General features: G+C 47.9%; 1 protein-coding gene across 1 annotated transcript in view; it reads left to right on the top strand.

Moving 5' to 3' along the window:
• LOC136579974 (histo-blood group ABO system transferase-like) overlaps positions 1–11,964 on the top strand; it is a 49,501-nt gene extending 37,537 nt beyond the window's left edge. The window contains exons 7-8 of the mRNA XM_066580109.1: positions 5,884–6,018; positions 8,118–11,964. Of these exons, the coding sequence (XP_066436206.1) occupies positions 5,884–6,018; positions 8,118–8,805 (823 nt within the window). The 3' untranslated portion in view covers positions 8,806–11,964. The remainder of the gene's footprint in view (positions 1–5,883; positions 6,019–8,117) is intronic.
• The last annotated feature ends 540 nt before the right edge of the window (positions 11,965–12,504 follow it).

Here is a 12,504-nt window from a genome sequence, read left to right as displayed (position 1 = left end):
CCAAATGTCCACATATAGACCTTTTTTGATCCTTTCCGTAACATCATCGACCAAACCTACCCCTAGAGGGGCAACACCGCAAAACATCGAATCGGCATATTTTAAACCTTCCGTTGGGTCACCATCTGTACACAACGTTGAGCTTCCAGACACATTACTCACAGGCGGGCCTCTGCCCCCTGGTGAACCACAGGACACTAAAAGCCCTTCTTGCGGATCCACCTTGCTCAACAATGACTTTAACACCGTGACCAAATCCTGTTTATCCGCGCCCTTCGCGGGATCCATCACATTACACCAAGCATTATGCAATGATAACTCACCAGCTCGACCGACCTCCGGCGATGCCAAGGGTGATGTCCTCGCTGACTCCCTCCTCCGGATCCTGTGCTCAGGCGTGGGCTGCCGACTGGCCCTTCTCGTAGCCTCCTGCGCCTTTTGCTGTTGGGCCAAACCAGGCTGGTGTCTGCTTGACCGTCCTTGCGAATGGCCTTGACTCCTGTTGCTCATGTGGTCTTTTGCACGTTGCATAGCTTGTGAGTTAAGCGGCTGACGCTGGTCTTCTGAGCACCGTGTCTCTTCTTCTGAGCTGCTCCTATCTGCCCTGCTGGCTCCTCGCGCCCTGCAGCTGCTACTACTAGAAGCTCTGCTTGCCTGCTCTATCTGCCTGGAACGCCTGGCCTCCTGTCTTAGCGCTCTGGCTCTATCCTTCTGCCTGCGCCTGGCGCCCTGACCTTGGCGGCTACTGCTAGCGCGATTGTCAGACGTTTGGGACGAATAACCCAGCGTTTCTTGCAGCAGTGGGTCAAGGTATCTTGGGTTAACGAAACACCGGCGCTGCATGACCGTAGTGGGTGGCGGCAATTGTAAAGCGTGTCCGCTTGGCATTTGGGTGGGGTATACTGCCTCCTGCTGCCCCCGGTACAGGGAAGCCTCAGCTCTATTCCCGTAATGGTAAGCTGCTCTGTTGTGCCTATGGCCCGTGTGGCTAGATGCGTAGGGCTCAGGGGTCGGGCTACGTGACCCCGAAAAAGAGCTACCCCCCCTTCGGTGTCCCCTCCATGGGGTTAAACTGGCGGGGCCTGGGCTGCTTGCTGCGCTGCTGGTGGGGGTGCTAAGGGGGGCCGCCGCCTGTGGTATGTTCCCCCCTTTACTTGCCCCCCCCCCTCTGTCGCCTACCCTACGCTGCGCTGCGGTCTGGTTGCGGTGCTCTGCCATCTTGGTGGGGTACGCGCCCTCCCCGCGTGTCCCCTCTCTCTTCTGCCTCTCTCCTCGGCTCACCTCTCCCTCTCTGCGATGTCCTGCGCCCAGACGCGCACTGCTCTGTCGCTGCGGAGCTCCCTGCGGCTGCTGCTGACTGCTGCATAAGTTCTCTTCTTCTCCCGCTCGCCGGCGGTGAGCGCTGCCTCGTATCGGGCCGCTTTCCCGCCACCCGATTTGAATTGGGCGCCATCTTACTTCCGGTGCTCGCTGCTCCCGCCGCTCTTTCTTCTCCCCGGCTATTTCGCCGTCCGCGGCGCTTGTTCGCTGGGCTCGGGCTGAGCCTTGCTGGCGGCTGCTTCCTTCGTTGCGGTCTTCCCCGCAACTGCTCTTCTGCTTCCGGCGGTGCTTCGCTGGCTCCGCTCTGCTGCGTCCCGGATCCCTCCGTCTCAGCCGCTCCCGCGGCCGTCCTGCAGCTCGACAGCAGCTCCTTAAGCCAGCCGATGCCATCCTGCATGACCGCCGCCTGGATCCGCGCCCTCAGGTCCTCCATCTTGCCTTTCTTCTTCGCTTTCCCGCCGTCTCCCTTCTTCTTATCTTCTCCCGACGTCTCCCGACCTCCGCTGTTCAGTCGCCTGCTTCTCTCTTCTCCTCCGCTCCGCGCTCTCTGCTTTCAGTTTTATTCTTCTGTCTCTTCTTGCGTCTTGCCCGGCTCCGTCTTCTCTCTTCCACGCTTCTTCTCTTTCTGCTCCTCTTCCTGTCTTCTTCTTTCACCTTCCGTTCTTAACTCCTCCCCCCATCTAGCTCGCTATTACCATCTTAAGCTCCGCCCCCAGTCCCATGCCGCTGTGTTATGCACTGTGCTGCATAAGAAGCGGCGACCACCAAAGAGATGGATCGGCCGTGCAGGGGGTGACGATAGTAAACTTCATTCCTCATCCTCCACGTTCCCCAGACCTGACGCCTTGTGATTAGAGTCTACATGCCCCCCACCGCCCACCATGATCTGCGGCATCCCAGAAGGCATTGCATCCGTCCGTTTTGTGATCCGCTGCAACATTTACGGCAGGAATGTGACTCCAGGCTACATATGTGTCCGGTGACAAAGGGGGCCGCACCGACATCTCCAAGGGGGGAAACATTTTTGATGTTGTGCAATAACACTTTTTGAGTTTTGGTTTCCATTGATATTAAAATTCTCTATCTGAGTGTCGGAGTTCTGGGGTCTCACATCGGGGGGCTCATCTGTAACTACCCTGCACAGCATAAATGAAGCAGTGCAGAAGATGCTCTACACGGGTGCGCACTTCATCCACAGCTTTGCCAATATTAGGCAACCAAATGGAGGGAGTGGAGGCGGCGCGTTCCTAATAACGAGTCCGCTTTATATCAGCTTTGTGAAGCTTCAGTTCAAAAGATTTCAATGAAGCGCTTGAGGAAGGCTCTTTTCATCTGAGTCCCTTTTCCAGCGTCATCTGCCCAATCCGCGCCCCTGGGCATTAGAATGACAGGCAAATGGATACAGGAAGGAAACTGCGTATAAAATAATCCAGCGCTCCAGGCATACGGGCGAAGCATATAAGGAAAAGTGCCCTTCAATGAGGAGTTCACAGGCGCCAGCGAGCCTCCTCAATTATCCAAGATGGCCTATAAAGTATCCCACTTTGGATCATGTATCTTGGGGGAGTAGGAACATCTTCAGTCCTTCATAATACAGGCCAAGGAAGCAGGACAGGAGTCACAGGGAATGCAACGCGTTTCGGAGGGCTTACATACAAAGTCGCCTCTTGAATGGCTGCCATGTAATCCTACGCATCTCCTGCTGTGAAGAAGATGACCGCATGTGGCTTCCCTCAGTGATAAATCTCATCAGCTCCTCTTCCCCGGCACTGTCTGTCATTCAAGAGGAGATTTTGTATGTAAGCCCTCCAAAACGCGTTGTATTCCCTGTGACTCCTGTCCTGCTTCCTTGGCCTGTATTATGGAATAAAGGTCTGGAGATGTTGCATTGGATATATTGCATGCAGCACAGCAGAAACCTGGATGCATGTGAAAGCAAGTAAAGGCCCCTGAGGTGGGCGGCCGGCCGTGAGTCACCGGCTCCACAGGAATGCAAATCATGTAGGAAGAGCCAGCAACTTAACCCCTTTAGGACACGGCCTATTTTGGCATTGAGGATGCAATGATTTTTGCAGGATCTTCATCTCCACATTTCAAAAGCCATAACTTTTTGATTTTTCCGTCGACACGGCCGTATGAGGGCTTGTTTTTTGTGTTTTTTATTGGTACCATTTTTGGGTACATTAACCCCTTGAGTGGCACGCCCGGAAATTTTACGGGACGAGCTCCACTGCTCATAGTGACATAGCCCGGAAGATTTCCGGGCTATGTATCACTATGGGAGCTGCAGAGCACAATGCCACAAGCTGTGACATTGTGCTCTGCCTGCACAGACCCACACAGAGCAGTGCAAGGGCTTTGAAAAACCAGCAGAAGATATTGCCGATATGTCTGCAACCTCCTGCTTTGTTTACAGGTTGCTATAGAGACCATCGGCTTGTCAGAAGCAAGCCGATGGTCTCTGTGGCAGGGAGAGCTTGGTGCTTGGCTGTCAGAGGACAGCTAGGTACCAGCTCTTACAGCAGAGATCAGAGAAAACCTCCGATCTCTGCTGTGTTAACCCTTTACATGCTGCAGTCTATGTGACTGCAGCATGTAAAGGGCTGTCACCATAGGACCCCTGGAATGTGATCAAGGGTCCTGATGGGTCCCTGTGGAAGTCCCCTAAAGGGACAAAAAAAAATTTAAAAAAAAAAAAGGTAAAAAAATTATTAAAAAAATAATAAAAACACTTGTCTCCCTTTACTTTGTAAAAAAATCAAAAATACAATCACACATGTGGTATCCATGCTTCGTAATGACCCAGAGAAGGAAGTTAATGCATTATTTAACCCCTTAATGACATGGCCCCTTTTTTTCTTTTTTCCCCATTTCTTTTTTTCCTCCCCCCTGTTTAAAAAAATCACAACTTGTCCCGCAAAAAACAAGTCCTCATATGGCCATGTCAATGGAAAAATGAAAAAGTTATGGCTCTTGAGACGCAACTGCAAAATTAGTTGAAATTCAATGATTAGACCATTTTAAAAAACCTGCCCTGGTGGGCACGACAGGGTGGTAGGAAACCCGCCACTCAAGGGGTTAACTTTATTGTAACTTTCATTCATTTTTTATGATAGCTGGGAGAGAAAACATCAATTCTGCCATTCTTTTTTAGGGTTTCTTTTTTACATCATTAACCATGCAGCACAAATGACACAATACATTTTTTCTTGGTATGATTACAACGATCCCAAAAAAAAATATTTTTAGGTTTTTTCAATTTTCCGCAAAAAAAAACTTTTGGGGGATTTTTTTTTCTAAATCGCTACATTCAAAGTATTGGATAGTCAGCTTTCCCCTAGCTCAGGATTGGTATAAAATATAGAGAGTGGGTGGGTTTAGTCAGTCTATTCTAGTAGTTTAGCCAGCTCAGAAGAGTCTGAAGGAGACCAGGGAGTAAAGGAGAAAAGTCAGTGCGGTGGGAAGGAGAACATCTTAAGTGTGAGTACCAAGCGAAGTTATTTGGGAGTGTTGGTAGAGGAGAGAGATAAGAAGAGAAGAGTTCAGTGGGAAGAAACAGAAGCCAGAGTCAGTGTAAAGGAGCAAGCCAGTAACAAGTTAATACTTACTAGTCCAAGCCAGCTAACTAAATCTATATGTGAATGATGCATGTGGACAGGGACAAAGGAACCTCGACTCTAAATTCTCAAAGCTAAGGAAAATGTGTTCTAAAGCATGCCTGTCATGATCTACTTTAATCCAACATAATTCAAATGGTGTAACTGCTACAAAGAAAGGAACTTTCTCTCTCTCAAGTGTTCAAATGTTTTCACCATCAAAGTCCGCTTCCTGGAGTCCTTCCCACCATCTGCACTGAGGTACCACACAATACTACAGGAGAGCAAGGACTACTACCTCCATTTTTGTTTAGTTCTCCAAATTTTTTACATTTTATTATTTTACTCGGAACGGGTCCCTACCTGCACACGGGCTGGCATCATGACAAATAACATCTTACCCTGCCTGAACCCAGGGACAGCATACAATAAGAACTGATAGTATATTTGCAACTGCAGTATTACCAGCCCTAGACCCTATCTACCACCTTCCCAGAAGAAGCAGTAAAGCAACCGTGACTGCCATCTTAAATTACCCTCGCTGCTTAAACCTCGCCTAGATCTGGGGTGCTTCACACACACACAGTTTTTTATCTTATGATAGGTAGGGGTGCCAAAAGATTTTTGCATAGGGTGCCATCTAAGCTAAGGCTGGCCCTGATGACAAATTATCATATTAACCATCTAGTCTTCTTCATTGTGAGTGCATGCAGAAAGAGTCCACGGTATATAACAAGCTGTGTGTTTGCAGGCAGACAGCGGGGAGACGGCGAGTATAAGAATGACAACCCTGGACTCTATTCCAGCTCCTATAAGACCCATAATTTTATTTTTTGGAACTCATAAGAGCTGCCAAAGTCCCTCTAAGAAAGCTGGATGCATCAGCAACAACTTGCTGACAGTTTCCACATCAGCCCTTGTTTTACGCGTAAGCCACAAAATGCCCAGTTACTTTTCTTTTTCCTAGGAGAACTGATGTCCTGATGATGACGCCTTGGTTTGCACCAATTGTGTGGGATGGCAGCTACAATATCGACATATTGAATGCACAATTTCACCAGAGACACGTTCGCATCGGCCTCACTGTGTTTGCTATCAAAAAGTAAGTAAAAAAACGACATAGCACCAGGCTCAAATTATCCCAGCGGGGAGTCGGTGAATCTCCTGGTGGGCTCTGGGATACTCTTGCATATTGTAGTTTTGCTGCATGTCAATTTCTGTAAAACTACAACTAGTAAACTTGGTTTAGGACCTTCTGAGACATCATAGTCACATGACAGGAGGTCCTGGACAACAGAACAGGGGAGGAGAAAGAGGCCAGGCTGCTGTGAACTGCACAGTGAAACTCCTCTAATAGATGCTAATGAGAGGGGCCCCAGGGAACAGTCTCTGAGGCAGGGGCCCTGCGGAGCTTGGTTCTGGTGTTATAGTTATGCAATAAGCTTGGTTATGGTGCTGTATATGTGCAACAAGTTTGGTTCTAGTGCTATGGACATGTAAAGAGTGTTGGCTAAATCTATGCTTCAGGTATATATAGGTGTTTCAAATCTAATGAAACAAGCCTACAGGCTTTTTCTTGCACAACACTTTGACTCCTTTTGCATGACCTTTGGTGGATGATGTTGGTGTCATTAGATTTGTGACATCTGGCTTATGAAAGATACGGACAACACAACTCACCCACATATGCGCATGTGCATTGCTGGCATGAGAAAGCCTTGATGTAAACCACCCGTGGGGTTCAACCTCAGACATGTTTTATACCCTTGTTACATCCAAGGAGATAGCAAACATTTCCAACTGTTAAACTGACATCTTGGCTGCATCTTGTAAGGGTATGAATAATCAGAAATGTCAAAAAAAACTTTAAATCTTGTTTTCACACTAGTGACTAGAGCTGTGACAATAAATTGATGCTCTGTTTTCTGTCAGCTTTGCTGTATAGACATGGACAGAGTCTGCAAAGTCACCTCATTATTATTGGAGGGTGGAGGCCTAGATAAGGCAGGATAGCAAGGTTACCCCAAACCTTTCTGCTGCCTGAGGCAAAGTGTGAAATGGCAACGTCCACTCAAAATAAATAGATACCCCAGTAGTAGAGATGAGCGAACGTGCTCTGCCACGCCCCTTTTTCGCCCGAATACCGCGAATTCCGAGTACTTCCGTACTCGGGCGAAAAAATTCAGGGGCCGCCGTGGCGGCACGGGGGGTAGCAGTGGGGAGTGGGGGGGAGAGGGAGAGAGAGAGGGCTCCCCCCTGTTCCCCGCTGTTCCCCCCGCACCGCCACGCCTCTCCCCGCCCCCCGGTGCCCCCCGAATCTTTTCACCCGAGTACTGAAGTACTCGAAAATGGCGGTACTCGGGTGCGTAAGTACTCGAAACGAGTACCTTCGCTTATCTCTACCCAGTAGTAATAGTGACCCTCATAGTATCCATCTTAGAGGTTCCAGTATTAATAGTGACCCTCATAGTAGCCCCAGAGGTACTAGTAAGCCTGTTAGTGGCCCCAATAGTAATAATTAACCTGTTAGTGACTCCTGGAGTAATAGTAGCCCCAATAGTGGCCCTAGTAATAATAGTGTCCTGTTAGTGGTCCCTCGTAGTAATAGTGCCTTCCATAGTAATCTCAGTAGTAACAGTGCCTCTCGATAGTGGCTCCAGTAGTAGTAGTGTCCCTGTTAGTGGACCTCCAGCCGGCAGCAACCTGACCCCATCTGCACTGTGCACAGGACAGTGTCTGCATGCTGTAACGCAGACGTGGGGCAGAGAGCTCAAGGGTCACAGACGAATTAGAGCAACAGCAGGCAATGGACCGGAGCCACAGATGGAGTGAGTTAAATGTTTCATGGTGTCAGTTTGCTGGCTGGTGGTTAGTTTTTACTGGCCATATTAATATGGCCGTTAAAAACTACATACCGGCACTGGCCTTAGACTTAAATTCCTGCTGGGCTGGTGACTTACCAGCTGAGTGGCAACTCTAATGCTCCTCTAAAGCCACCTGAGGTGACAGGCTCAGGTTGCCTCATGGTAGGGGCACCCCTGCATTAGATTAATGGTGGATGAACACACCAACGGCCAGACCAGTTGACCATTCCAGACTCATCCCTGAAAGAAGGTGTCAAGGGACATGGCTATGTTATAAATGTCGATTGTGAAAAAGTTACTTATCTAAAGTACTGACTGCCATCATTTACTATTTCAGGTACACAGTCTTTGTGAAGATATTTATCGAAACTGCTGAAAAGTTCTTTATGGTGGGACATAAGGTCAACTACTATGTGTTCACAGACCGCGTCAAGGAAATGCCAAATATCACCCTTGCAGATGGCAGACAACTGGTGGTCTTAGAGGTCCCCAGCTACAAAAGATGGCAGGAAGTGTCTATGAGACGCATGGAGATGATCCGAGATCATTCCTTAAAAAGATTTATCAACGAAGTAGACTACTTGGTGTGCGTTGATGTGGACATGAGATTCACTGATGAGGTCGGGGTGGAGATCCTTAGTGATGTTTTTGGTACCTTACATCCTGGTTACTTTAGAGCACCCCGTGAGCGCTTCACATATGAACGCAGGAAAGCATCTGCCGCCTACATTCCTCCTGATGAAGGAGACTTTTATTACGCGGGGGGATATTTTGGTGGCACTGTAGAAGAAGTCTACATGTTGACTAGTTTTTGCCACAGTGAGATGATGACTGATAAGGGGAACAATATTGAGGCCATCTGGCATGACGAGAGCTACTTAAACAAATATTTCCTTTATCACAAGCCAACTAAAGTTTTGTCTCCCGAGTATCTTTGGGACAATAATATGGGGGTTCCAGAAGTCCTTAAGAGAAGAAGATTTATTGCCGTTCCAAAAAATCACAATGCCATTCGAAACAGATGAGCTTTGTATGACTTTACAAGAACGAGACAGAAGTTTCATAGCTGATGGGTATTTGGGATGGTCTCAAAAACTCTGAAAGTAGAGCTTCTAAAAAATGCTGCTGAGGGTTAACAAGGACGGTGATTTAGATCTTTCATAACAATCTTTATTTGTGTCAACTGTCTCCCATTTATTTAAGCTGCCTTAACTGCACAAACACCCTGCTGCACTCCCCATATAGACAATAAAACAGCAAAATCTCCAATAGGGTTGTCCATACACAAGAAAAACTGAATGGGATTGTTCTCAGCAAGAGAAACCACATATTCTTGTAGATATGATACCTTTTAATGGCTAACAAAAATACATGATGTTACAGCGAGCTTGCGAACCAACGCAGGGTTCTTCAAGAAAAACGGAGAAATTATAATGGACAAATGTCACAAAGATGCTAGGTTTCAGGCTACCTACACACGGCCGAGCACTTGACAACCAGCGTTTTACCCACATATGCGAGGCGCTTTTCAGGGAAAATGCCTTGTATCTATGACATTTAGCACTGACATAAGTATTCACACCCCGTACTCAGTATTTAGTTGGAGCCCCTTAGACAGCGATTCCAGCCTACAGCCTTCTTGGGTATGATGCCACAATGTTTGCACACCTGGACTTGGGGATTTTCTGTCAGGACAGCCATTTTCGGGTCTCTCCAGAGATATTACATTGGGTTCACAGAGTTGTCCCTAAGCCACTCCTGGGTGGTCTTAGCTGGGGTCTTGGGGTCATAGTCTTGTTGGAAGGTGGCACTTCTGCCCAGTCTGAGGTCCTTTGCGCTCTGAATCAGATTGTCATTATCTCAGTACTTTGACCCATTCAGCTTTCCATCCACCCTGACCGGCCTCCCCTCCCCCTGCATGATGCTCCACCACCAAGCTTTACTATGAGGGTATTGGCTGGTGATGAGCGGCGCCTGGTTTCCATCCACCCTGACTGGTCTCCCCTCCCCCAGTATGATGCCCCACCACCAGGCTTCACACTAGGGATGGTATTGGGCAGGTGATGATTGGCGGCTGGTTTCCTTCACACAGAACACTTACAGGCCAAAAAGTTCCGTCTTAGTGTCATCAGAGCAGAGAATCTTGTTTTTTGCAGTCTGAGGGTCCTTTAGGGTCTTTTTGGTAACTGCAGGTGGCTTTCATGTCTCTTACTGAGGAGGCTTCTTTCTGGCCGCTCTGCCATTAAGCCCAGATTGGTGGAGGCTGCAGGGATGGTTGACCTTCAGGAAGTTTCTTCTATCTGCACGCAGGATCTTTGGCGCTCAGCCAGAGTGACCATTGGGTTATTGGTCTCCTCTCCTACAATACCCTTATCCCCTTAGTTTGGGTTTGACGGCTCTAGGAAGAGTCCTCGTTGTTCTTCCATGTAAGTATTATGGGGACCGCTGGGCTCTTGGGAACTTTCATGCAGCAGTAATATTTTCGTAGCTTCTCCAGATCTGTGGAAGCTGGTTGTCTTCAGTGGCAAATCCAGGTTTAGTCAGGCCACTGACAACAGCCTCTATGCCTGCCCGTATCACATCTTATATCCAAGCTAGAGATGGCCCAACAGGGTACTAGAGCCTCCATGCCCCCCCCCCCCCCCGTATCACATCTTGTATCTAAGCTAGAGGCGGTACAACAGGGGACTAGAGCCTCCATGCCCACCCGTATCACATCTTGTATCCAAGCTAGAGGCGGTACAACAGGGGACTAGAGCTTTCCTACAAAAGGTCAGTTCTCCATAATGAATTCTCCTTTTGCTCTGATATTGTAATCACTTACTTATATCAACGTTACAATCACATAGAGGAAGTTCCATCCATCTGACAACTTCTAGGGGAGGCATGTTACTGACAATGAGTGTAGATATAAGATATAAAAACCTTGTACAAAAACAGACACAATGTACATACCGGATTGTATTTATATGGGACACGACTCTATAACTCCCCTGGGTAATTAAGACTTATTTTGATTGTTTTATATTTTACTTGCCTGACCTAATAAGTAAGGCTCCAGGGATTGTACGGAAGAGGGAGACACAGAATCAATACTGGTCTTCATCATCTCTTCTGGCCAGGGATTGAAAAATTCCTGCTTCCTGGAAGCGCTGCCTCTGATTGGCTGTGATGCTTAATCGATCAGAGCCAGGACTCGATGAACCAATCACAGCCATTCAATGAATCATTGAACCAATCACTGCCAGCCCTTCCTGGAGGGGGATTTTGAATCTCCAATCCAGGAAGGGCTGGCAGAAGACTTCAAGCAAGTTCCGGAGAGCTTCAGGGGAGACCCGCGCGGAAGATGACAGCGCTGGAGAGGTCGTGTATTATTTTTTTTCTGCAGCTAGGGCTTAGTTTAGGGCTTTTACAGTTGGATTTTCTACTGTAAAAGTTGTGTCACATCGCACAAAAACCACATAAAAAAATAAATAAATAGAACATCACCTAAGAGGTGCTGTCATCTCCAGCGCAGGTCTCCCCTGAAGCTCCCTGGCACTTGCTTGAAGTTTTCTACCAACCCTTCCTGGATTGGAGGATCAAAATCCCTGCCTCCAGAAAGCACTGTCTGTGATTGGTTGATGAACTCCGTGGTTCAGCCAATCAGAGCCAGTGCTCGATGAAACAATCACAGCCATTCAATGAATGATCACAGCCAGCCCTTCCTGGAGGCGGAAATTTTGATCCTCCAATCCAGAAAGGGTTGGCAGAAGACTTCAAGCAAATGCCAGGGAGCTTCAGGGAAGACCCGCGCCAGAGATGACAGCGCCTCTTAGGTAATGTATAATTTTTTTTTATGTATTTTTCTGTAGCTAGGGTTTATTTTCAGAGCAGGGCTTATATTTCAAATCCCCCCCCCCCCCCCCGAAAGTCATCGCGGGTGGTACTATAAAGTCACATGACTTTGTAGCACCATGTGCCATTTTTGTAGCGCCACGAAATGGCGTTATCACTGCTAGAAAACTGCTAGGTCCACTGATGCGATATTGCTGTTGTGTCGCCCGTGTGAAGGAGGCGTAAAGGAGATACGACAAATAACCAAAACGCATTCTTTCTCGTTGCTCTGGTGCAGGATTTAACTGGAATTCACTAATATATTATTTTTTACTGTAAATAAATGCTGCGCTATTTCTTAAAGGCCATTGCGCCTCTTACCTTGTATACACGTATATTTGTGGTGTGTTTGCAGTTCTTCGCTCTCTACTACACCTAGAGCTGCTGAAAAACGGAGACAATTCTTTACTTCTAATCTTGGTGAATATTTTTCGGTCAGCTGGTGATAACGGGTTTTATCCCACCGCGATGTAATATCATAGCTGGCCCAGCCGCCTGAAAGACACTGGTAGAAATCCGCATGCTTGATGCAAAACCCGCCTCAACCGCATGAATGGGGCAGACAGTCACCGGAATATCTGCAATAAATCTCCCGCATCGGAGCGCTGCCTCCGCTTTGTAACTTTTGATCTATATTGTTTTGTTTAGGGCTAATGCCCACGGACGGATTTATGCCGTGTTCTCTGCGGCGTAAATCCGCAGCGGAATAATGCAGCTATTAGGTTCTATTTAACCTAATGGCTCAGTCCTCACATTCGGGATTCTGCCGCTGATTTACGCTGCGGGAAAAAAATCGCGGCATGTTCTTTTTTCCGCAGCGAGAGATCTCCATTAATATACTATTACTG

This window comes from Eleutherodactylus coqui, chromosome 10 (genome assembly GCF_035609145.1).
Source record: "Eleutherodactylus coqui strain aEleCoq1 chromosome 10, aEleCoq1.hap1, whole genome shotgun sequence".
In the NCBI taxonomy this organism is placed as follows: Eukaryota; Metazoa; Chordata; class Amphibia; order Anura; family Eleutherodactylidae; genus Eleutherodactylus; species Eleutherodactylus coqui.
The sequence above is the reverse complement of the archived record's forward strand: the minus strand, read 5'-3'. Positions and strand labels throughout refer to the sequence as shown.